Consider the following 25,457-nt stretch of genomic DNA (forward strand, 5'->3'; position numbering starts at 1 on the left):
AAAAAAAACGTAGAGGGGAAGTTGCCAACTGATCCGGACACGAAGTAGAATATCAGAGAGAGAGAGAGAGAGAGAGAGAGAGAGAGAGAGGGATGGAGAGAGAATTGATCCGAACGCGTGTGGGGTTTCAGTCCAGTTCGCGGGTGGAGGAGGGAGGGTGGGCCTGCAAAGGGCTGAGACAGCCAGCAGGGGGCCTCGTAAGACTAATGCAGCATTTACAAGAAGCTGCTGAGATCACAGTGTCTCGATCCGTGGGAAAGTTGTCTCGCTGAGGGAAATAAAAAAATGTGCAATGGAAGGGACACAGAGATTTGTTATTACTGTACTGCACATCTTGTGTTGTCTTGCCCATAAGTTAGCCTAAGCACCTGAGCAAAAATGTTGACAGTGTTTGCCACGTGGCTCACATCTTTCGGCCATACTGGAGGTGCATTGTCTTGTACCTTACGCAGTGTAGTTTGAATTGGATGAATGAAGGTTTCAGATTCAGGTTTTGGGCACTGTTTTCTGCAGCAGTCTGGTGAGAAGTGGTTCGACATGTTGGACTGTGACATCACTGGCTTGACTTGACATCTGGAATCTATATCGGAAAAGTCGGAGGGAATTCTTTTCGTAGTCTGTGAAGAAAAATGTTTGCCTTTGTGCCTCTGTGCCTTTTGTGGTGTGTGTAGTGCCTTGCACAAATGGTTTGCTCAATAAGTGTGTGTTGTTCTTGTTTTTAACTTGTTCTGTCTTTTTCCTTCCCTGTCTTCTTTCTTTCATTCTTTCTTTCTGCTCTATGCCTCATCTTGCCTTTCTTTCTATCATTGTCCTTTCTTTCATTGTTCCTCTCCATCCTCCATCCATCTCTCTCTCTCTCTCTCTCTCTCTCTCTCTCTCTCTCTCTCTCTCTCTCTCTCTCTCTCTCTCTCTCTCTCTCTCTCTCTCAGGACCTTCTGAAGGCATGTCAGGAGCAGATCGAGCAGCTGCTGCGTAGCAGCCTTCGGGAGAGCCAGGAGAGACAGCAGCGGCTGCAGCAGGAGGCCCTCAACCGGGCAGCCAGCAAGGGCCTGGACCCCCAGAGCCAGAGCCAGTCCAGCACGCCCACAGACGTCCGGGACATCAACCTCTGAGCCCTGCTACAGACCAGACCAGCCCTGACCCCACCCCTCAATGGCCACAACCTGACCCGCCAATAACCCGCCTCTACCAGTGTGCGATTTGTCGGAAAGCCAGAAGGGGGGGATGAGTTTCAGATTTTAAGCAAATCAATGGAATTACATTGAACTGTGATTAAAGTCATGTAGAGTGACTCATAAAGTGACGATATCAAAACCAGAAGAGGGGACAATCCCCTCTACCCCCCACCCCCTACAAATCGCACCCTGCCCTTTACAACCCTCCTCTCTCAGCTCCACTCGGCTCCAACTGCCTACCTAGTCTCTCCTCCCTCCCATGCAGTATGTCCTGCAGTTGGTGTTTGAAGTTGGAGTTGGTGGTTGTTGTTTTTTGTTTGTTTCTGTTTATGTGTGTTCTCACATAGAAAAAAAGAAAATAGCTTTAATTTAGGTTATTTTATTATTTTATTTTATTTTGTTAAAGAACCCGCATATTATTTTAAGCCTGTGACTCAACCTTTAAGCAATGCAAGTGAACAGATTTTTAGGGGGATTAAATACTCAATTATCACATAGACATTATCTTATCTATCTTATTTCTTTTGAATGAAATCTGAAGACTTGATTGCACCTCAGGTGAACAGACAGGAAAGCTAATCGATGGCATACTTGAAACTAACATGGAAAACTGTATGAGAAGAGTCAAGATATAAAAATAATGCATACTGGCAAAAGAAAACGGGGGCAAAAAAGAGAAAACATTGGTGGGGCTTCCAACGGTAATAGATTTTATTTTTTATTTCCACAATGTTTTGTGAAAAAAATGTATTAAGAACATTATTATTAATTAATATTAATTATAATAATTGTGATTATAATGATGGTATAGTTATTATCGTTATCAGCTCTACCATGTATTCTGAAGTAATGTGATGCATGCATTCAGCTGTGCAAGTGGCTTGGCGGACATACACAGGATAGATGGTCCACCCAGCTGTGAGGCCAACTCTTTATTTAAGCTGTTCAACGCTAGACAGGAGAGGGCTGGGCCCTCTCAGAGAGAGAGAGACAGAAAAAGAGAGGGATACAGAGCAAGTGTGAAAGAAGGAAGGAGAGAGGAGAGGAGTACTAAAATTGATGGTGCGACGAGCAGTGTGACAAAGTGAATGAGCGTTCTTACACAGCAATTACGTTACGATTAGAAAAGATCAACGCAATCGGTTGGAATATGTATACCCACGCGATTGGTTGACCTAGAGTTATGTTTTTGTTGTCTCTTTATTTTGTTCCTTTCTCTGTATAATCCTATTGTCCTACGGACATTTGTTTGCTACAGTATATACGGAGGATATATGCAAACTCGATCCGCTCTGATGAATGCTTAGCACAGCCCTATTTAGTAGTTTGTTCAGTGCTATTTAAGTTAACTGAAGGCCTATGCTAGGTTGGACGAGACGAGAGAATGGGCAGGTGACTACAGAAGCTGGGGAGTTGCGGAGGATGGATTATTAAGGATTGTGGTTTGAGGCAGGGATTATAACAAACCCAGATTACAGGCTCTGGAGGTCAGAGTGGAATGCAGGGCTGGAAAGTGACCGATGATTGACACAGGGCTTGGCTAGCACGCAGGAGCACAGTCTTCAGTCGAAGGACTGAGAACGATTATAAATAGTTTTAATAATTAAGATGAGGACAAGGTAGAGACCGCAGCCATCTCTACATCTGAGTCCTTGTTAGTTGATATACAAATGCTTGCAGTTTATTTGTTTCTATTCCGTTGTGTTTTGAGGCAACACAATCAAATTTTCAATCATAAAAGAAAGCAATAAGCAATAGCTGTGTGCTAGCTCATACATACGTAGCGGGGCTGCTGTTTTGTTTTATTTCGTGTTGTTTTATTTTGTTTAGTTTTTTTCACATTTCTGTTTGTGGCAGTGATTACGAGGGAACCATAATAAGTTTGCTGGATCATTTATTCCCTTTGTTTTCTTCATGGTTTTTTCAGTCAATCCTTCAGTCACAGGCCAAATGCGGAAAATGTATCAACACAAATGCACTTTTAAACAAAGAAAAAAAAAACAGAAAAACAATACATTCCCCAAGGGGCCAAGGAATAGTTTTGAGTTAAAAAGAAAAAGGTTTTCGGAGGGGTGTTTGTGTTTTTATATTGTCATCATTACTTTCTTTTCTTTTAAATTATTCTCTTTTTCTGGGCTGGTATCCCACCTCGGCATTCCCAGGCAGAGTAGAGTAAGGGTAGTAAACCACATCATAGCTTATATTCAAAAATAAAAAATTCTAGACCAGAAATCAGTTATATAGAACAAGCTTTCTTTTTGCTGCGCATGTGCGTACGTTATGTCTGTTTTGTGCATTGTTCATTGTTTTAAGTGTTCATTGACTTGAATGTTAATTTTTTGGTTGCCAGCTTGTCAGCAAATTTTGACTCGACCAATAGATTATAAGGCTGAATTGCTGGACATCTTCCCGCTCTCTTTGTTTTCCTTTTCTTGCCCTCTCCTCCTTTGTGGAATTGAGGATGTCGCCTACCAGAGTAGAAAAAAAGAAAATCCCTTCCTTTGAAACTTTTGTGTTAAAATGGATGTTGCATGCACTGTGTTACCATGTCTGTGTGCGCTATGTTAAACAAGGAAGGAAAATCATAATACAGCTAGTTGCCATTGCTTTTAAAGTGCAAAACGTATGGGCGGACATGTGCACTCACGTGTTTGTATGTGTGCGTGTATGCGCCTTCACACTGCTAGCGTTATGTCTTCCATAAATGGGCATGCTCATGTTTTGTGTGTGTGTGTGTGTGTGTGTGTGTGTGTGTGTGTGTGTGTGTGTGTGTGTGTGTGTGTGTGTGTGTGTGTGTGTGTGTGTGTGTGTGTGTGTGTGTGTGTGAGCAGTACGGGTGTGTTTGTGTGTTGATTTAATTTGGGCATGTCATGATCATTTACATGAGTTCCACCACATAATCAGCTCTAGTAGTGTCCATGCTTTGTTTGCGAGATACCAAAGGCTATGTATGAGTGACATTTTGTCTCGCTCTTTCTTGCTATCTTTTTTTCTCATCTGTAATGCTCCATATTGATACTCTGTATTTTTTGGTTTTATTTTTATTTTTGTATTTAATTTTCCTCCCTACGCTGCTAAAAAAAACTGAAAAAGCTATTCTATGTCCAATAACACACACATAAACTTACACAGGCACACAAACTCACACGCACCCGTACATTATACACCGGCATTTAACGACGACAACAAAACACACACAGGTAGAACTAAACGCCCACAGACATTACTCAAACACATTTACATTTCCTACCTGTAATATTTCACTTTTATGTGTGCTGCTATTTTATACATTTTATGTGTATATAGTTATTTTTTTTTAGTTTTGTTTTGTACCTTTAGCTTTTTATGGTTGCTGTCAGTAGAAGCAGAGAAGAGGTCTAAGAATTTGGAGCAGGACCTTGACTGGAGTGTTTTTAGACTGGAGTGCTTTTGCTCACGTGGCTTTATTTTGGAAGGACGGAGGTGTGTGTGTGTGTGTGTGTGTGTGTGTGTGTGTGTGTGTGTGTGTGTGTGTGTGTGTGTGTGTGTGTGTGTGTGTGTGTGTGTGTGTGTGTGTGTGTGTGTGTGTGTGTGTGCGCGTCTTTTCTGCTCCGGATGCCCCCCTGCAAAGTCTTTGCTCATCTTCTCCTGTTTGTCATCATCCTCCTCTGTGTGTGTGTGTGTGTGTGTGTGTGTGTGTGTGTGTGTGTGTGTGTGTGTGTGTGTGTGTGTGTGTGTGTGTGTGTGTGTGTGTGTGTGTGTGTGTGTGTGTGTGTGTGTGTGTGACCTTGCAAGTGACACAATTCACACCACCGCAGGTCAGTCACGTGGACAGACAAAAAATAAAATAATGAAATAAAATTTTAACGAAAACGAAATGTCAGACAGAAGCGTAGAATGCTTTGGGCTATCTCTCGTTGCCGCGCCATACCTCACAAAACTCAGTCTATTTGAATCCTCATATTTTTTTATTTTGCTGAAAGCAGGGACTGTTTTGGGAAATGTTTTTTTCGTGGTTTCCCAAGGTATTGTTTTGTAAGTTCGAGAGCAAAAAAAAAGCTGCATCATCACCCACAACGTGTCTGATCAGGTCTGGCTTATCACAAGGGGTGCAGGTCAATTTTTGTCCCCCTGTCTTTTCCTCCAACCTATGGCCTCTGACCTCAATGTCACCCAGCCTGTGTGGACTGGAGACAACCGTTAAGTTTCCCTGCTGCCATCAAGTGCAGAGCAGCTTTTGAGGGGTGTTCTCCCATTCAAAATACAATTTGCAAATGAGAGAACGATCTTTGCGTTACTGTACGTATTTGCAAGATATAAAGTAAAAACTTCGATCACTGACCTTTGTCAGTATGTTTTTGTCAGTATGTTTTTGCAAGATATCGAATAAAAAAAACTTTGACCAGAGTCCACCGGAAAAGATGGGAAGACACAGATTGACTTGCACACAAGACAGTCGTGGGTAGAGGAACTGGGCACTGTCTCCCCCTACTCCACACTCATCCTGTACTGCCGACAGAGGCTCATCTACTCTTGTAGAAGTAGTCCTGTCTTTTACTTAACCAGGTGCTAAACGTGTGAGTCTGGGGCAACGGAGTTTAAAAGTAAAAAAAAAAATCATAATTATTATATATATATTATATTTTTTTATTTTTTGGATTTTCTTATCCCTCTTCTTTAATTGGTTTCAGAGAACAGTCGTGGGTTTCATCCCTCAACTTGCCCCAACATCACCACCCCACATCCCATTACCTATACTTGCCCCCAACCCACCACCCCTCACCCCCACCCTTCCAGCCTCCATAGATACACCTCTCCACCCACCCGTGTCCCCATCACCCACCACCACTGTAAACGTCATGTACCTCAATAGTGTATGTTCTCTGTTCAATAAATTTTTCCAAAAATCCAAATTTGTGTGGTACTGTCTGACTTTGTTGAAATGGGAAAAAAGAGTCCACATCAAAGTGGCAGGATTAAACCTGATTTTATATAGCTTTGGTTAAGATAAGTCTGACTGTGCACTTGAAACTCTTCCATCATATTGGTTTAATTTAGGAACAAGGTTTTCGACTTTGTGTGGCCTTCTGATTCACTATAAATAAGCAAAATTAATGGAAATTGCACTGTCAGGGTTTGAACTCGGGATTGTATGCAGCATGTTTCAATAGGAATGTAGTAAATTATTCATAAAAATAAATAACATTTATTAGGACTGTAGTAGCAACAGTTGGTATAGGCCTACCGCGTGTTATTCTTATTATCAGATTATAAGATGTTTGCAAGAGCTATTGAAATAATGCAAATAACCTAACTCATGTCATGCAGTAGTAGGCCTACCAACAGATGGGGCGGGCTGTAGCTGTTCAGTTTTGTCTTGTAACTTTAGAAGAGCAACTCAGTAGGTTACCAGGGAAGGGGGGAGGGCAAAGGGAAAGGGTGGGGGTTGGGCAAAGGGAGTGGCGGTACCAGAATTGGGTTCTCATTACATTTTGTATTCTGTTGGATGGGTCGACCGAGTTTTCAGGTGACTTGCTGGGCCTGGCCAAAGCTGCAAGGAACCTGCAGGCTAAATTAGTATAGTCAGTGGTTTGGGCAGAATCCTTTAGAAATATACTTTAAAAACGAGACAGGACGACAATAATCCATTCTGTAGCAATTAAATACAAGTCCTCTCTAGCTAGAGATGACAACCATTCATGATACTGGTGAACCTGGCTTGAGAAGCAATTGCCTCAATTCCGCCTCCTCTGGTTGATTAAAAGAAGAAAAAAGTAATGGCTCTGTTTTACCACTGAGTGGCGATGTTTTACCATTCGGCTCGAGTTAAAATCGTGACGTCAAACTCCGCAGCGTCCATGAACCAGGAAGGGTTTGTGTAAATATCTGTCGGCTCTCTACATCACGCTATGTTGACATTTGCGGTAACATTTATCCGACAGTAAGTGCACGTCTCTCATCATTGTATGTATGTCAATGTCACTTTCCATTGCTAGAATGCGGTAAAATCCTCCTGAGCTGTGTGATAGCAGTGTCTGATTACCCCGAGGCTGGAAAGAGGACCCGGTTTGCACTTGATAGTTATCTGACAAGTGACAACCTCTTTCCAATTATTACAAGTCACCTTCAGATAATATCCAGGAAAATGTGTAGTACATTAAAGATTTAGCTGACTACTTTGTCCTTTAAAATGGCTAACTGTACATCGTGCAAGTGACCTTTTCTCTGACAGCAGCGCGTGTCTTGCCAGGCTGAGTCACGTAAATGTCTTGGAAACTTATTTTAAGGTGTATGCTGCTGTAAGCATATTACTAACATTTCCTTTAACCAGTTACTGGTGCCTCAAAGCGCTCTATAACACCCAAATGTCTGTTTTGTCTTCTTTCTACAGTGGAGAGACAGAGTTCAATAAGCAGAAGATGTTGCAAGGTACAGTTGACTAGCCTACTGTTGGCTACTTGCCATGGCTTTGAAAGGTCAAAGGTGACAGAAAAACCTTTTGAGTTGAGGTGAAAGTTGCCTGCTTCTGAGTTGTGCGGGGGAGAAAGCATTTTGCCTGTTCTAATATGGGTGCTTTGAATACCTGAAGAACATCTAGTAGCCTAACATATTTCCTGACAGTATTGCTCAAAATAATACCCACCCGTGATGGCGATATATCACCAGCTTATCACCTTGAATCAAGTCTTGACTAGGGAATGGATTCATTCCAGTGTGTTGGCCTGAGTTAGTATAGGAATGCAGTGTCTTGTTTTTAATGTATTTGAACCAATGACTCACTATATCATTGATTTGAACCAATGCTTCAAAGTAAGAATCCAGGCATCACACCGGCCATTGGGCCTACACTGCATTTTTATTGCTCACAACTAGGGGTGTCACGAGAACCGATATAGCCCACCATAAACTGTGGTAAAAAAAGTGCTGACAATAACAATTTCCATTTGAAATTCAAAAAACACTACCGTAGGCCTACATCTATTTCATTAGGCATAATAGACTAAATGTGTAACAGCTATGTAATATAATGTGCTAGCGTTGTACTTAAACCATGAATTTACTTTTATGTTTCCGTTTACCTTTGACACCTCTGCTGCAGGCCAGGGCATCGATTCAGCCCTGTCAGACATCGGCCTCCAGCAGGGGCGGGAGGCAGGGGAGTACCTGAGGGAGGTCCACTTCCATAAAGCCTACTCCAGCAACATGCAGCGGGCAAAGCAGGTGTGCGTGTGTGCGTGTGTGCGTGTGCGTGTGCGTGTGCGTGTGCGTGTGCGTGTGCGTGCGCGTGCGCGTGCGTGTGTGTGTTCTGGTGTTTACTGGTCTGACCAATGTACCGTAAGTTTTGCAGCCAAACATAACTTCTAATTATAAATGTATAATAATTATAAAAGTTTTGTTGAGATATTCTGTTATCACAGATGTTCTCTCGTCTCGGCAATGATTCATATCAATTTGCAGCCTCGCGTTTACAGAATAAATCAATTATGAACTCCCTGCAGGGCTTTTTCTTGGATTTTTTGGCATGAGGGAGCATCATGGCAGGCTAGGGGGGGTGAAGGGGGGTGTTCCCCCCCCGTGAATGAGAAATTTACTAGGGGCGCTCAAATATATATATATATATATAAATAAAAGTATGAGGGTGCACCCACGGAGGTATGAGGGTGGAGCACCCCTATTTCCCCGTTCAGAAAAAGCCCTGCCCTGAATGTACGGTGTGTTGATATGATACTATGATTATCTTAGGCGTGTAGCTAGCAACTGGTTGATATAAATTTGTCTTGCATGTACACTCAAAATATGACAACTTCAATGGATTACAACGAAATGAATTTGGAAGAAAACTAGCTTGTCTCAGCTTTACATCTTTGGTCATGGGTGCTTTGGGCTTTTGACGTTTGATGTGTTGTGAGCATGTTCTGACAGCCATTCAAAACTGACTATTTTCTCTTTTGTTCCATTCCTATGGTAGACAGCACAAGTCATACTAAGCAGCAATGTCCACTCCTCCGGCATCGAACTTCTCTTGGATGACTCGCTTAAGGAACGGGTAGGTTGGCAGCATGTCCGTTCGGTCGCTCCTTTTCCAACTGGCTTCTAAAGACTTGGCCATATCATGGTTTAGTGGCACTGAATGTGTCAATCACAGCTTCAGAAAAGCTACAGGGCCAATTCTGTATTGTATAAGTAAAAAACCCGACCACAGTTTACTTCCAACACGGGGAACCTGACTGAGTAGCTGGTCTACCTGTCTTAGGTATCCATTCTGATCAACTGATTAAAAAATGGTGTTAGTGTTCTTACTTTTGGAACCCGGGATTGACTCCTATGCTGCCATTAGGGATTCACAATATACATGTAAAAAACGTACTTACCGTCCCCTACATGCAAATATAGACATAGTGGAGGATAAATGCAAGGACATGGGGTGCAAGTCAAACTACATCCTCCTGTCCTTCCTTGTGGACGACATTGGTGATCAAAGCTGTATTTTGCAAAAACATAATTCAAAGGTCATTCATTTGCAATTGAGATGTTGAACAGGGGTGGAGCCCATCAAAAGTTACTCTGTGCTGGTGGACATCAGCAAAACGTTATTATTTTGCTGGCAATACCATGGCAAAGGGTTAGGAACAGATGGGAGAAAGTAGCCTACAGTAGTTTGACATGCAATCATATAGTTAACCCACTTCTCAAACCATAGTTTATTTTCCTCTGCACGTGTTCACCAGTGACGACCAGGAAGCAGGCAGGCAGAAGAAGCAGGAGATGCCTAGATTTAATAGGCCTAACAGCTACTGAACTACAGAAGGAACCCTGCATAATTTTCTGGACAATATAATGTCTTGAAGCTATTTTATCTTCCTCCTGAAATTTTGTTCATTGACGCAATGGTTAAATTTGTTCTGTAAAGCACGTCGTGTTTGGCGATCTACTGTAGGCCTATTTGTAAAACTCTACAGTTAGAACTAAAAGCACTCAGAGAGTGCAGACCTCCGCCAAGGAAGCTGCTTGATACATTTGACTATGTTACAACTTAAGTCTTTCTGCCTTCTTTTTGTGGAGTCCCTGCAATGAAATTTCTGGTCACTAGGGGCGTCTAGATATATAGGCCAGCAATGGTGAAGAATCTTTTAAAAAGTCCTGGGGCCTCATTTATCATCAGTTCGTAGAATGTCTTCTAAATTGTGTCTTACGAGTGAAATTTAGAATGTTCGCAAGTACAGAAAAATCGGGATTTATCAAACGTGCGTTGGCTGCTCCTACGCACACATCTGCACGATAAATCCCACACCTTCCAAATCACTGTGCACACGCACATTAGGGGTAATTTGCATCCCGAAACGCCTCCAAGTAACCATATATGGTATTAAAATATATTCAAATGCCATGTTAATTCGAAGGCGCCACCCTGTTTGGACACACATGAACACACACGGACACACGCACCAGTCGAAACGCTGGCGGGAAGTGCGGAAATATAAACATTTCCGCGGCAGAAGTGGAGGTGCTTTCGACAGGAGGAGGACAGTGTTTCAAAATAAGTAAAAGAAGGAGACACACATGGACGAAAACACTGTAAAATAGCACACTGTCATGCTCCATTGTCATTTAAAGCAAACTGTACCTTGCACGGTCAATATTATTAACAATTTCGTGTTTCTTCCACTCGCACGCATGGTCTGAGGTGTGCGTAGATTTATGCACATTTCTACGTTCATGTACATGTTCATAAATCCCACACTTTACTCAGGAATGATCGCATGCACGCTTTATGCACAGATCTGTGCCTAAGAATGCTTGATAAATGAGGCCCCTGGTTCCGGTTTGTGATCCGGATCACCACCAGAATTTAATCACTTGCTTCTTGGGTCATTACAAACAACTCCAAATCAGTTTATTAGTTTTTGAGTTATGCTGCTGACAAACAAAAAAGCAGACAGATAGACCAACAAACAGACAGACATACAGACAAACCAACGCGACCGAAAACTTTACCTCCTTGGCGGAGGTAACAATGCTCTCACATGGCCTTGGAATGATCTGGTAATGTTGTCTACAACGAATGTTTTATTATGATAGGTCATGATTTCAGTAGGCCTAAAGCACAAAGTTATGTTTGGCAATCTATTTTTAAAACTCGGCAAAGGACATGTCTGTTTACCACTACATGTGCTTATGCTACAACTGTAGAGTGTAGACATGTCTTTGAAAATCTACTAGTCCTGTTTCATGTTATGGTGCTGGTATCATTTGGTTTTGTAAATAATTAGGTTCGGAGCCTACTGAAAAGAAAAACGTGACTAGTCTCGCGCCCTGACCAGCCCGACAAAACATGCAATTCCTCAAGCCTGACAAAACGTGCAATTTCTCCCGACAAAGCATGCAGTTTCTCTCATGAACAGCAGAGGGCACACTTTTGAAAATACAAGCCGTGTGAGCATTTTCTCACAACACTGACGCCTGATGGTCAGGATCAAAACTGCAAATGTGTTGCTTATGAGCGTAAGCAAACATCTACTGTTAGAGTAAGATAAGTCAAACTCCGCCATCTCAATGCAAAGGAGTGTGCTCAAGTTTGGTCTCCTAAGGGGGCTTTGTCCCCTCCTTCTTCTTGTCTTTCTGTGGCATTTGGTGACGGCTTGCACGAGATGTGCGCTACCGCCATCTACAGTGCCATGGGAAGTCCATTCATTCTCAACCGTAAGAGGTCAAAGGTCGCCTGACGGAAGGTCTCCTAAAGGGCTGTACCCCTGACATCACATGGATGCAGGAAATGCACAGGCTTGAAGTATCTTACTCTAATAGACGATGTTTGGCGCAAGGTTTGGTGGTTTCGATGACGTCATTAATGGTTCTAGCGCCGATCGACATGAATTATTCGCAGAAAGACAAAAATAGCTATTCACAGTTCATATGTCATCTAACCAATTTTGAATATCCCGTGTCTTTATGTTTTTCTAACTGTATCAGTGGTACTGTGTCACACAATTTTTCGTGAGGACAATAATAATCTGTCTTGAACTTGTTCAGCATGCTTCTCATTTGACCACATCCCCCCTGAACCCAAACATTTATTTTTGTCTGAATTTACCAGATGATATTGTACTACACATATCGGCCCTGCAGTGGCCATCCGGTAGGGCACTCGCCTGCCATGCGACTGACACGGGTTCGATTCCCAGCCCGGGTCCTTTGCCGACCCCTCCCCGTCTCTCTCCCAATTCGCTTCCTGTCCACCTCTCACACTGTCCTATCAAATAAAGTTGGGAAAAAATCTCGAGAGAAAAAAAAGACTACACAAATCATTAGGTGGGAGAGCTATTCATAGAACAGGTAGATGAGTTATTTATAGAACTCAAGTTGCGTCTGTAAGTGTGCAGAGAGAAATATTATAGGACATCTTTTATTTATAGCACTTGTAAGGGGTGACAGAAATGAGGACATGGTTATGCATGTCACACACCATCTTTTTGTAGTGAACTCATTGTCCTGTGTGCGTGTGCGTGTGCTTGCGTGCGTGCGTGCGTGCGTGCATACGTGCACATGTATGGGGCACCTGTAGCCTAAAGGAGTTATGGAGTTGATTTTAGGATTAGAATCGGGTTCAAATCCCACCGTTACCAGTTGTGTTGTGTTGTCATCCATGGCTGAAGACGGGCAGCAAATTGCACATTGCTCCTGGAACTATTAAGAAATACCAAAATCATTGTCAATTTGCTTTGTATAGTCGGTTGTTTGCTGCACATAATAAAATCGTAAAAACAAAGCTGCAGTGTGCTCCAGCTTCTACTTTTCGGTGATGTTTGTCCCTCTGTGATGCACCTGCAAACTGAGGGATGAGTAGAGTCCCAATTCTACTGTTGCTTTGGATAGTATTAACTACGTAAATGTGGTGTGTGCATGTGCGTGACTGTGTGTGTGTGTGTGTTGGCTGCACTGGATGTGTGAAGACGCACCTGCTGCAGCAATTAGCCTCCACTGGTGTTAATATTATACATTGTGTAAATGTTAAAATCTGTGTTTAAAAGCCCATTCTTTTCTTTTTCATGTATTTTTGATGTAGCTTAACTTAACATGTCACCATGCCATAGCCCCAGCATTATGAATGTAATGCAATGTAATTTAATGTATGTTTGTCTCTCTCTCTCTCTCTCTCTGTCTCTCTCTCTCTCTCTGTCTCTCTCTCTCTCTCTCTCTCTCTCTCTCTCTCTCTCTCTCTCTCTGTCTCTCTCTCTCTCTCTCTGTCTCTCTCTCTCTGTCTCTGTCTCTCTGTCTCTCTCTCTCTGTGTGTGTGTGTCTCTCTCTCTGTCTCTCTCTCTGTCTCTCTCTCTCTCTCTCTCTCTCTCTCTCTCTCTCTCTCTCTCTCTCTCTCTCTCTCTCTCTCTCTCTCTCTCTCTTTGTCTGTCTGGTCAGAGTTTCGGAGTGGTGGAGGGCAAGCATAAGGATATGTTGAAGAACCTGGCCAACGCGGCAGGGATAGCCGCTCGAGACTTCACACCTCCAGGAGGAGAGACGGCAGATGAGGTGCGTCTGCCCTGCTAAACTCCCTGCTGAACCATTCCTGAGCCTGGACATGTGGTATTTTATGACTGAACACAAAATGCTGCCCAACCGTTTTATCCATACGGAGTATGGAGGATTGAGAAGACAATATACAGTATTGTAAAAATTGTTTTTCACATACAATTTGATACGTGCAACAAATCTCAAAACAGTCGGGACAGGGCCAGGTTGTTAAAGTTGAAAGACGAAGTATCCCAGCTTTTTTGGAATCCGGTTTGTTTGCGTCCTCTCTGCGGCTGAAAATATATTTTCCTGTTGATTTGGTGTAATACCGCACCAACGGAATGATCCAAAAGGACGCAAATCCCATCCTTCAGTCACACCACTCTATATGTGGAGTTTTACTCTGTTTGAAGCTGGTCAGTGAGTGGTTTTGGGACAGTGAAGACATGGCCAGTCTGTTTTGGCATATTACAGTTTTTCTCGAATGCTTACACACAATTTCTGGTACTTCACACACAATTCTCGGAACATCTCACCCATTTCCCAACTCCCCTAACCAATGTCACTGAACACTAAACACAATTCCTTCTTTATACTCACATTTCACATTCGTTTAAAACACACTCTTTTCAAACCACTACACACAATTCTCTGGATTACACACAATTTTTATGAAGAAAAACCCTGGTTGTCGCATTGAACACACTGTCATTCAAAATACTAAAATCAACTCCCATACTAAGTTCACTTCCTCATCACATGGGCAAACTCTCTTCATACCGGTTTACAATCTGAAATCATCACCCCATAAGGACACACATTGCATGTCATATTGATGAAAAATGAGTGGATGCAAGGAGAAAACACATTTGTTTAGTTTTTGAACTCAAAAATATGTTATACAAGACATCACATTCATGTGGTTACCCAATATTTTACAATAAATTAGTGCAATTTTTTAAATGTCAGAAAAATATGTAAAATATATACACATCCGTGTACTCCGAGTCTAAAAACAATATTTCAGTATTTTACTACAGAAAAATACCCTCTTTAGTAAGTAGAACACTGAAGAAAATAAGTTTTTACTGTGTTTCAAGTTGAGTATAGAGTTTTACCTTTCGCAAATTAGTGTTCAGTGGTTCACATAAGAGTGTATTAAAATGACTGCTTGTGTGTGTCATTTGAGAACAAAATTACCTTTTTAGAAGAGAGTACATTGTTTTGAGACAAGACGTGCATTTTTCAGAGGTAGTGAGGAGTTTTGCCCATTGTGTGTGTGTGAGGTTTGGAGATTTGTGTGTAGAGTTTTGAGAATTCGAGAACTGATTCCGAAAAATGTGTGTAAGCAATCGAGAAAAACTGTAAATGCCGTTTAAAGGATAACTCCAGCCAATTTCAACATACAGTAACTGTTGTAATGCAGTAGCTGAGATTTTTTTTTGCTTCAGCCTTTTCCGAGCTCCTGGTCATTGTAATGGGGGCAGTTGTTTGTTTACATTAAAAAAAAAAACATTTTTATTTATTCCCAAAAACATCCAAAAGGTTATGCAACATCAGCAGACAACTAGCAAACAGCGATACCTTTTGGGAAAACATTTGGAGTAGGCCTATGTTAAGAAAGTTTTTAATGTAAACGAGATCTGCCCCCATAAGAATAGCTCAGGGCTGAGGCAGCGTCACCGGGTACTGACAAGTCAAGGGTAGTGTGAGCAATACAACGTCATATTGAAATTTTCGGAACTGCTCCTTTAACTGGTTTGAATGCCAACTGCTCCAAAGCTTTGCCTGTGGTGAGTGGCAAACTATCCTTTTTGTGTTTTAGTCTGGCTTACAAGCCTAGGTCAACTAACCTACATATGAAAGTCCCTACGGCCTTCCTAGGAGTATCTAGTAGGAAAAATAAGGAATCGACTATGTAGTGCGTCTGAATACCTTAGTAGGCTTTCCACCAGGAGAGGATGGGGATTTGTAGTGAACACATGGGTGTCAGACTTGTAGGTTGCCGGTTCGACTCCCGACCCGCCAGGTTGGTGGGGGGAGTAATTAACCAGTGCTCTCCCCCATCCTCCTCTATGACTGAGGTACGCTGAGCATGGTACGGTCCTGCCGCACTGCTCCCTTGGGGCGCCATTGAGGGTTGCCCCCTAGGTGAGGCATAAATGCAATTTTGTTGTGTGCAGTTATCACTTGTGTGCTGTGGAGTGCTGTATCACAATGACAATGGGAGTTGTGGTTTCCCAAATGGGCTTTAACACTTCGTCCCTCACGCACTCTCCCTTTGTTTGCTGATAAGTCTAGTAAAGAGTCAAGCACATCAGTGGAAGCACTATTAGGGCTTCCGCACACCGACTCCGACAAAGTGCTGAGCACTGCTCAGCTAAAATTCGATTCCATTGTTTTCAATAGAACCACACACACTGGCGCCGATGTCCGCGGACATTCGCCGATGTCGGAGAGCAATTAGAGACAAGTTCTATTTTGTCGGCGCCTCCCATTGACTATCAATGCAATGTTCGTGTGAAATTGGGTTTGGGGGTCCGAATTCTGTCGAAAGCAAAAGTGCACCGCAGTGCTGTCGGAGCCAGTGTGCGGCCGGCCTTAGACCCTCTGTGCAAATTGAAGTGCAGTGTGGTAGAATGGTTTGGGTCATCTGGGATCTTGATGGTTTCAGTACTCCATCATAAGAACCTAAGCTCACCCATGACCCCTTGTGGACATAATGACAACTCCATTAGAATGCCAAAGACTGTAGAATGGAATGTAGATTAGAGAACTGTAAAAACGCTTTCCTTATCACTATATACACTCACCGGCCACTTTATTAGGCACACACATCCAACTTAACATCAACACAAATTTCTGATCAGCCAATTGCATGGCGGCAATCCAATGCATTTATGCATGTAGACATGGTCGAGATAATCTGATGCAGTTCAAACTGAGCATCAGAATGGGGAAGAAAGGTTATTTAAATGACTTTGAACGTGGCATGCCTGTTGGTGCCAGAAAGGCTTGGTTTGAGTATTTCAGAAACTACTGATCTACTGGGATTTAGGGTTTACAGAGAATGGAAAAAATATACAGTGAACGACAGTTCTGTGGGCAAAAATGCCTTGTTGATGCCAGAGGTCAGAGGAGAATGGCCTGACTGGCTTGAGCTGATACAAAGGCAACATTGAGGCAAATAACTAATCACTCGTTACAACCAAGATGCATAAGAAAATCTCTGAACGCCCAGCACATCAAGTCTTGAGGCAGAGGGGCTACAGCAGCAGAAGACCTTATCGGGTGCCACTAAGAGCTAAGAACAGGAAAATGAGGCAACAATTTGTACAGGCTCACCCTAAACGACGCTAAAAGATCGGAAAAATGTTGACTTGTCTGCTGAGTCTTGATTTCTGCTGCAACACTAGGGTGGAATGGTCAGAATTTGACGTCAACAACATGAAAACATGGATCCACCCTGCTTATATCAATGGTTCAGGCTGGTGGTGTAATAGCAAAGGGATATTTTCTCTCCACAATTTGGGCAGTTAAGGCAGTTCTGAAGGCAAAAGGGGGTCCAACCCACCACTAGAGAGGTGTAGTGCCTAACAAAGGGGCCAGTGAGTGTATAAAGTCTAGTTTACATGAATCTGTTTCTATATTGTTTCTATCGTAAATTTTCTATCCATTCATATTAAAATACTGGAAAACTACTTCATAGGTGGAAGGATTCAAAGACGCCAGAGCCCACGTATTTGAATATGTATGTGAGTGAATAACTGTCGTAAATGAGCCAAGAAATCACATGGAGTTGGTCTTACTTGAATTTCATCAAGATATGTCGCACCTTCTGGTATTGTGCCAAGTGCAAGTGAGAAAAGCAGTAACTTTATTTGTGTACGTATGCTTTTTGTTTATCCTGCATGACACAGTCGGCTGACGTTAAGGGCTCTCCCTCACTCCGATTAATATGTAATGCAACATGACTTGTGACATTTAAACGAAGGCTCCACTGAATGGTCTCTCCAAAATGTCCCCTTGCTTTAAATAGTGTGTTAGTCACGTTAACTGTTTGACGACACCACCAGTGTTTAAATTGGACCAGAGCCTTCTGCAGCTCAGCCCCCCTACCACCCCCGACACTCCCACCCCACATCTTGACCATTTAGCCAACCCGTTTGGGTCCATTTGATCAGAGTTAAGATGCAAAAAAGTGTATATCTGATGAGCAGCATGTCTATAATTGTAGTGAACCCGATTGTTGGTTTGGCTTGTTTTTTGTGCTTGAGAATAAATAATAAATAAACAAATTAATCAATCAATCAATCAATCAAAACTATCTTCCTGATAGATTACTATTATTACAAATGAGTCATTAAAGTTTTCTGAAAAGGCACGTCGAGTAGGAGTGGGTATTGGCAACAATCTCCCGATACGATACACATCCCGATACAGGGGTCAAGATATGATGCGTATTGCGATACGTGCATCCCGATACATGGTCTTCAAGGCGATATATTTTCTGATATTTTAGTCTTTCTTTAGTTTTTATTCTTTTTTTACATTTTTAAGAAAACACAACAGACATATGTTTAATCAAATGTTACTTTTTGTTTTTTCTGTAGAGCAACAGTTCCACTGTGCATGTAAAACACTGCCTTCACAAAGCCGTTGGCCTACTGCATAGCAAGGAGAAACTGTCAGTTGCAGTTTCAGCAACTTGATAAACTTTTTGTTGCACATGAAATATCGATACGTGTATTGTGAAGAGGCCTGCGATACTGTTAGCCTGGGCGAAAAGCCGACTGTTGACTCCGTCAATCAGTCTGGCAAAAGCCATGAGGAATCCGTCTCCGTGGAGGGTGGTAGATGGTCTGATCTTACGCTATCATTTAAATTAATTGGAGTTCCAAACTCAAATTAAACCCCATATTGTGCTTTATTAGCATGCCTGTTACTGTCGCAAAAGCAAACAAATAACAAAACGAAAGTGTGAATATAGTTACCATAACCAATCAGTAACGGAGTTCGCGGGTGAGTTCCGCGTCATCACTCTCAACTGTTTGCTGATTGGCTAAACACTGAGAGAACCAAGCTCGAGGCTTTTGCCAGACGATGTGCGGAGCCAAAATCTTTGGGTGGAGTACATAGGATGGCGTCAGGAGGCTACGATACTGCATTCCGATACCGATATTTTTAACACACTCCTAACGGAGAGGTTTTTTCATCTGAACTTTTCATTTGTTTTTTTGTCTGTCTGTCCCTATCCATCATCTATTCTATGCTCCTACTATAGGGGTTGTGTATGTGTATGTTTCATTTCAGTGCGAGTGTCTAGTATTGGTGGGGTGGCGTCTTATCCTGAGCGTTTCGCTCGGTGCGTAATTCCAAGAGCAGTATAATGAAAAGTAAGAAAGGAGTCGCACTCTGGAGCTGAATGCAAAATCAAAAAATGTATTAAACAAAGACGAAAAAAGTAAATAAAACCGACAGACAGGGGACACACGTTTTGGGGTCTAGCCCATCATCAGTGTTGCCAGTTTGAAATAGGTCATTAGTTCCACTGAGCTCTTAAACGCTCCGTTCAAAGTTTTCCACCCCCAACACCTTGTGAAGAGACAAGTGTATAGTCATAATAATGCTAAAGTGCATTGCAAAAATACCGCGACATACATTGCAGTGATAAACTATAGGCCTATACATAACGAGTCAATAGGCATATCATGTACAGAAAGGTAGCCTACCAAGGAGAGTCAAAATATGTATAGAGAAACAGTGCATAGTGCAAGTGCAGTGCAAGTGTCTACTCATGTCCAATCATCTCCTCTCCCTGATGTGATCCATCCCTCCATCCAGGTCCGCGTAAGGTTCCGCAAGTTCCTCGCCCGCTTGTTCCAGGACATGGTGGCCCAGTACGGCTACCCAGAAGCCCCAGCGTCTGCATCTGCAGACCCCACCGCCGCCACGGTCCAACACGACGGGCCACCCATCAACCTCCCCGATGACGGCCTCTCCGGTGTGCCGCTCCACGTCCTGGTGGTCAGCCATGGGGCCTACATCCGCGTGGCAGTGCAACACCTGGTGGATGATCTGCACAGTACAGTCCCCGCGGGTCTCAAGCCCGCTCAGCTCTACGCCGCCTGCCCCAACACGGGCATAAACCGCTTTGTAATCTCCTTGCAGGGCGGGGAGACGGGTCCCACTGTGGCCGGTGTCAGATGCATCTTTGTCAACCGCAAGGATCATCTGAGTGCCAGTAAAGAGACTTGAGACGTACGTACGCAGCACAGTAGGGGCCACTGATTTTGTTACCGTGTCTTCTCAACTGCATCATACGCTTGCTCCTTGGAAAGGTACACCTCAAAAAACCTTGAAAAGCCTGATGGGTGTCTGGTGGTGGAAGTTGCATGGACATGGCTCCTACTGTAAATTTCCCAGTGTTAATTCAATGTCTGGAGAGTAGGATCAACTCTGTGAAGGTTAAAGTCAACTCTTAGGGTGTTGAATTAACACTGTAACTGTGTACAGGGAGTGACCGGTCTCATTGAGCACATTTACACGCTGGTCATCTTGCTATTATGCCACACTCCGGTTAGGAACAAGGTTGGAAATTGAAATAAGAACGAGTTTTAGATTTTAGTTATTCTGTGTGCGTTTGGACGGGAAAAAAGACGGTTGGCAATATTCATGTGGCATATTCTCATTCATGGGCATATTCTTATCCTGAGTACAATGGCAGAGCAATATGGGCGCTGTGTAGATTTGGTGAATGAGAGGGAGGATGGGGGGTACTGTGGTAGTGGACAAGCTGGGTGATGATGGTTGGATGAATGGATGGATGAAGAGTGATCAAGTATGAAAAAAGAAAGTGAAGATTATTTTATTTTCTCACGTCACTTTTTTCCTAGTGGTTCTGGAATTGAGAACAGTATGGGCAGTTTGAGCACTTCTGAAACAAAACGGACTGCAAAAAAAATTGTGTTTACAGGCATAGCTTTATCATTATTATTATTATTATTATTATTATTATTATTATTATTATTGTCATTGCCTTCATCTGTACCCTAAAGAGTTTTTACACTTGAAACTTGAAACACTTTACTGAGCACAATGACAATTTCAGACAGACAGACAGACAGACAGACAGACAGACAGACAGACAGACAGACAGACAGACAGACAGACAGACAGACAGACAGACAGAGAGAGAGACAGACAGACAGACAGACAGACAGACAGACAGACAGAGAGACAGACAGAGAGAGAGAGAGAGAGAGTACAATGTAGTACATTGGAGTAAGCGAAAATACTGACAATGCCCTTTAGCCTACTTCATGAACCAAACCACGCTGGTGTCCTCAGTGTGTCTGTGTGTCTATGTCTGTCAGTGATAAACCAACATGCAATCTTCTTCACAGACGTCCAAACGGGTAAGACGTGTCGTACAATTTCTCTTTGAAAACTGACTTTACGGTCATAATCTTCTGTGGTGTTTTCTTGATGTTTTTTCTTATTTTCAAAAATCACCACCTCTCATCTATGTTAACTGACAAAGAACCTATTGTGTAACGTGTGTGCATGTTTTCAAAATGTGTCACATTCTGCAGGTCACCTTGTGTGAAAGAATGTACAATCTTATATAACCTTTAAAGTGTCCTGTGTCGTTATTTTCTATGCCGTCTCCCATTCCCAGGCATAAACAGCTCTCATTACCATATTCAGTGATTGACCAAAATTGTGTTTTTGTGCTCTTGTTCTTTGTAGAAATTACTTTCTCTGAAGTGATGCCAGCGCAGTGACAGTGACGGTCTCAGACAGTAAAAGTGTCCAAGGGACATACAGATGTGACAAGTCCAGTCATCCATTAAGCTTAAACTGAATTGGTGATCATCTCAACGGCGTCACCTGTGCGAAACAGTAACTGCATTTCTCTAATGAGGGTTTGCACATTGACAAATCTTTTTTTAGATTCTGACTTGGGTTTTTGTTTTCATGTGAAGTCACTGTTGTGGTTTCGGTCATGACGCGCTTGATAGCTGCTGAGTCATTTTTAAAAAGCTGTTTTAAAAGTCTGTCTTATGGTGTCCTCACAATCTCATAGATGCACAGTATGTCACAACGACACACCCCTTACATTTCTGCAGATTTTTAAATGTTATTTAATGAGACAACACTGAAATGACACTCAATCAAAAGCAGTCAATAAAGACATTATATAACAATGTACAGTAAATGTATTATTCACTGAAAATTAATCAGTGGTGTTGCCTGGTTGAAAAGATATACCCTAATTAAAAATCTGCAGAAATGTGAGGGGTGCAGTCACTTTTGTGAAACTCAAGTCTGCACACTTTTTGTTTCATGGTACAAAATGTAATGTGCCATGGGATTAAGAAAATGTGTTAAGACATTGTTCTTGTGATGATTGAGTGTTTCTGTGCCTTTACATGGGATGTGCAGACCCAAACACTGTCATTCAAGTGCGTACCTCAGATATTCAGATGGCAACTCGGGCCTAGACGTGAGTTACAGTTTGAAATCGCATACAAGTGGGAAGATTGAGAGGGTGGTAGGCCTATACCCATTAGCTGAGGAGTGTTTTAGCACGGCAACTAATAATCGCCTTTCCTTGGCCTGTAGGTTACCCTAGTCATATCAACATTAATCATCAAAAGACAAAAAAGACGACGTTTTCTTGAGAATTAGCGAATTAATTATATTCCAGTCTCCAAAACAGACCAAAGGTCAGCGGTCACCGAGCGTTTCCTTTCTAAAAATAGCTTCTTGCCGTTGTCCGGATGGGGTGAAACTAGAATAGGATGTGGAAATGTCTATTTTTAGCTAGGCTTTTGTGGCCCAAGCGAGTCGATATGCGGTTTAAATTGGTGTCGGGAGGAAGACCTGGTCCTCCTGGTCTGATGTAACGGCCAATAGTAAATGTAGGTGTGTAATGAGTGACAAAATCTTGCCACATGAGTCACCCTTTGGGTGTCAAAAGGCACTCCTAATAACTGTTCACTTGCGCCGGTTTGTGTCGGTATATGTGAAGGAACACAGAGTGACAACAGCAGATTTCGAAAACGTTTTTTTTATTCATAGACAGAAAAAGAAAGGTACCTCTGCCACACAAACACGTTCACACCCCACACACTCACAGACAACAATACTCAAATACTCATTTGATAGACTTTCGGCCACTCAAATACTCAGACACACACACACACACACACACACACAGCGGTAAAACCTCTATACAACCATTCAACAAGACATCAGTTAGGTTTGTACTTGTATTACAGACAGCATCCTTATAAATACGATAAATAAAAAGGAATGAACGCATTTAAATAAATAAATACTTGGATATTGTCCTTGGGTTGGTTGCAGGTGTCCAGCACCAAGAGCGTTATGTTAAGTTGAGTGGCGAATGAACAAAGTGCCATTTTTCTCCCGAAAGCTTGACGTAAAGAGCATTGTCAGAACACCCAATTTAAAGCCTTCAGTTACACTGTATTATATGTCATTCAAAATAAAAGTTCCGTAACGTCACAGCACAATAAATATTGAACATATTCTTCTACATGTTAAAAAGGAATGTGAAAGTTCGCCAAAAGTTTCGAGTCTGTGGACAAATCGGCGCGTATTGTCAGCGCGCAAAAGTGCGAGAGTAAACTAAGGACCGGAATGGTTTCAAAGATGACAATCACGGGGTCTGTCTTTGGTCACTTGATACAGAAGTTCTTTGTCCGCTGGTTCTGCCGACCCCACCTGCAAGCTAATTGTTTTACCCCATTATCATTTCACCTCGAGGGCTAGCAATCACTGATTTGGTCTGTGTGTTCCATGGGTCGTCATCGTTTGGGGAGAGAGGATTCTCCCTTGAGACGTGTCCAGCTTCCAGCTCTGGCTCCGGTTCTTGATCCGGTTCCTCTGGCAAGGCGCGAGAGTCCGATGCCTCAATATTTGTGTTGTATGGGTCATCAGGGTTGGTCGGTCTGTTCCTCTTTCCTCTGTGCAGCAGGCGCTCCAGAGGGATGGTGTTGGTTTCTGGCAGGAAGAGCGCAGAAGAAGGCAGGTTTTGTCCGGCGATATATACCTGCTTGGCCCGGTCTAGGTTGACGAGCATGCCATTTCTGGTTGAATAATATACATCGTAGCGGTTCTCTAGAAGTTCATGATTGAAGAGACAGTCCTCCTCGTTGCAGATGTGCTGAAAATAACAACATTGGGGAGGGGGAAACGTGTTAAGTCAGTCTTTATGTGGTTGGAATGGCCCTTTGAAATATGCGTAAAATGGTGCGTAAAATTCGAAGAAGCCTTGCGGTTGGTTGTTTGACCTTACATTTCACTTATAAAATGAATAACTAAATTAAGGACTATTTGTAAAGTTATCTGAAGTGTATATCAGAGTTGTTGAAAATACTTACAGAACTAAAAAGGTTCCCCTCCAGGTCCATGCACAAGTAACGGTTACTTTTCACTCCAAGGATGGCCACACTCTGCCTCGTTTGAGCCTTTAACAAAATTACACCTATAGAAGACCATTGTATATCATCAGAATCAGAACACAGTAAACTACTTTGCACAAGAAAATTGTAGAAATACACTAAAATTGAAAGAAATTAAATAAAATCAACATTTAATATTCATTTATAGTGAAAAGAAGGCGGTGGTTAGCCTCCCATTTAAGGCTCGTCTCCTACCACAACCACAAAGTCACATCAGTAAAGGAAATCAATAGTGGTTTGTAACAAAAGAAGCAGCATTACTTACTGTAAGAACCTCTGCTTGTACTTTTTCGCACTTGTCCGCTCAAACTGATCTCCAGATAGAAGTTATTCATGTCTGTGGTGGTCTGCAGGTGGATGTATCTCCTCGGGTTGCCCCAGTTGGAGCCCAGAAGAGGTGAAGGGTTCGGGGCGCAGTCCACAGGTGGGAGCCCATGCATCGCGGCCAGGCAGAGGGCGAGGAAGGAGGAATACTGGTTCAGCGCGGAGGACGGTCTGCTGCTGCGCATCATTTCTGTAAGTGCCGTATGCAGGGGAACCTTGTAGCCCGTGGATGGTGATTCCTCTCTCAGAGAGATGCTGAAGACTCAGTGCCCGAATCTCTGATGGTCCTCAAAGTTTGGTGTGCCTGTATTTAAAGGCCTCCGGTCGCCACTCCTCGCCTTCCCATCTTTTACGCAATGCTCGCCCCCAGCAAGTAGATGTTAGGATGACTGTGATAGACAAACGGAAGAAGGTGGTGGTGGTGGCGGAGAGGGGTGTCCAATGGCCTTCCACCCTTTGACCATTTGTAATGAGCCTGAACAGGCCGTTAGAAGTTTTGTGGTTTCCTAGTGTGCAATCATGGTCGCCCACACTTTCACTTCTCAAATTTTACCCCATGTTGGGACAGGAGAAATTACTGTTAGTGGCGTGCTTCCAAGTTGCGGATGTATACAGATGTGTTGGTGGGGCAGTATTGATACATTTACTTAACTTCCGCCTCGAGTTTTGAGCGTCATGTGGAATAACGGCCTCGAACGTAGGCTGTGGCCTACTATTTTGCAAATAACACTGTTATAACTGAACAATAAAACTGTAATTAAGTCTACATTTCAAGTACAAACTTCTATTGTACATATTCTATTAAATGGACCTTCACACCGCATTACAGTTACTCAATTCTCTAAATTCCCATGGTAATAACGATTGAACATGAATAGGCCTGATTCAACCGAAAGTGACGCAGCTAATAAGCCACCACTCAAGTGAATATCATTATTTGCCAGCAAAATGTTTGACTCCTTTGAAAACAGTTCAA

General features: G+C 42.6%; 3 protein-coding genes across 3 annotated transcripts in view; 2 read left to right on the plus strand and 1 right to left on the minus strand.

The window, feature by feature from the left end:
* Positions 1–6,058, plus strand: part of ccnd2b (cyclin D2, b) — a 38,736-nt gene extending 32,678 nt beyond the window's left edge. The window contains exon 5 of the mRNA XM_063217056.1: positions 930–6,058. Coding sequence (XP_063073126.1) covers positions 930–1,112 — 183 coding nt within the window. The 3' untranslated portion in view covers positions 1,113–6,058. The remainder of the gene's footprint in view (positions 1–929) is intronic.
* Positions 6,059–6,977: 919 nt separating this feature from the next.
* On the plus strand, positions 6,978–21,300 carry tigarb (TP53 induced glycolysis regulatory phosphatase b). Its single transcript, XM_063217057.1, has 6 exons — positions 6,978–7,095; positions 7,546–7,583; positions 8,254–8,375; positions 9,124–9,201; positions 13,569–13,679; positions 19,506–21,300. The coding sequence occupies exons 1-6, from the start codon at positions 7,064–7,066 to the stop codon at positions 19,917–19,919; spliced, it is 795 nt and encodes a 264-aa protein (XP_063073127.1). The 5' UTR covers positions 6,978–7,063; the 3' UTR covers positions 19,920–21,300.
* A 1,565-nt stretch (positions 21,301–22,865) lies between these two features.
* fgf23 (fibroblast growth factor 23) lies at positions 22,866–24,882 on the minus strand. Its single transcript, XM_063217897.1, has 3 exons — positions 24,423–24,882; positions 24,077–24,180; positions 22,866–23,859 (listed from the first exon to the last, which is right to left on the minus strand). The coding sequence occupies exons 1-3, from the start codon at positions 24,667–24,669 to the stop codon at positions 23,434–23,436; spliced, it is 777 nt and encodes a 258-aa protein (XP_063073967.1). The 5' UTR covers positions 24,670–24,882; the 3' UTR covers positions 22,866–23,433.
* Positions 24,883–25,457: the final 575 nt, after the last annotated feature.

The sequence above is a fragment of the Engraulis encrasicolus genome, chromosome 15, assembly GCF_034702125.1.
Source record: "Engraulis encrasicolus isolate BLACKSEA-1 chromosome 15, IST_EnEncr_1.0, whole genome shotgun sequence".
In the NCBI taxonomy this organism is placed as follows: domain Eukaryota; kingdom Metazoa; phylum Chordata; class Actinopteri; order Clupeiformes; family Engraulidae; genus Engraulis; species Engraulis encrasicolus.

Bases quoted from the DNA above. Each gene is read 5' to 3' on its own strand.
- tigarb (XM_063217057.1), top strand. From the start codon at position 7,064: ATGTTGACATTTGCGGTAACATTTATCCGACA. The intron at 7,584-8,253 runs GTACAGTTGACT...CCTCTGCTGCAG, and splicing joins TAAGCAGAAGATGTTGCAAG to GCCAGGGCATCGATTCAGCC. The intron at 9,202-13,568 runs GTAGGTTGGCAG...CTGTCTGGTCAG, and splicing joins ATGACTCGCTTAAGGAACGG to AGTTTCGGAGTGGTGGAGGG.
- fgf23 (XM_063217897.1), bottom strand. From the start codon at position 24,669: ATGATGCGCAGCAGCAGACCGTCCTCCGCGCTGAACCAGTATTCCTCC. The intron at 24,181-24,422 runs GTAAGTAATGCT...GGTCTTCTATAG, and splicing joins TACAAGCAGAGGTTCTTACA to GTGTAATTTTGTTAAAGGCT. The intron at 23,860-24,076 runs GTAAGTATTTTC...TGTTATTTTCAG, and splicing joins AGGGGAACCTTTTTAGTTCT to CACATCTGCAACGAGGAGGA.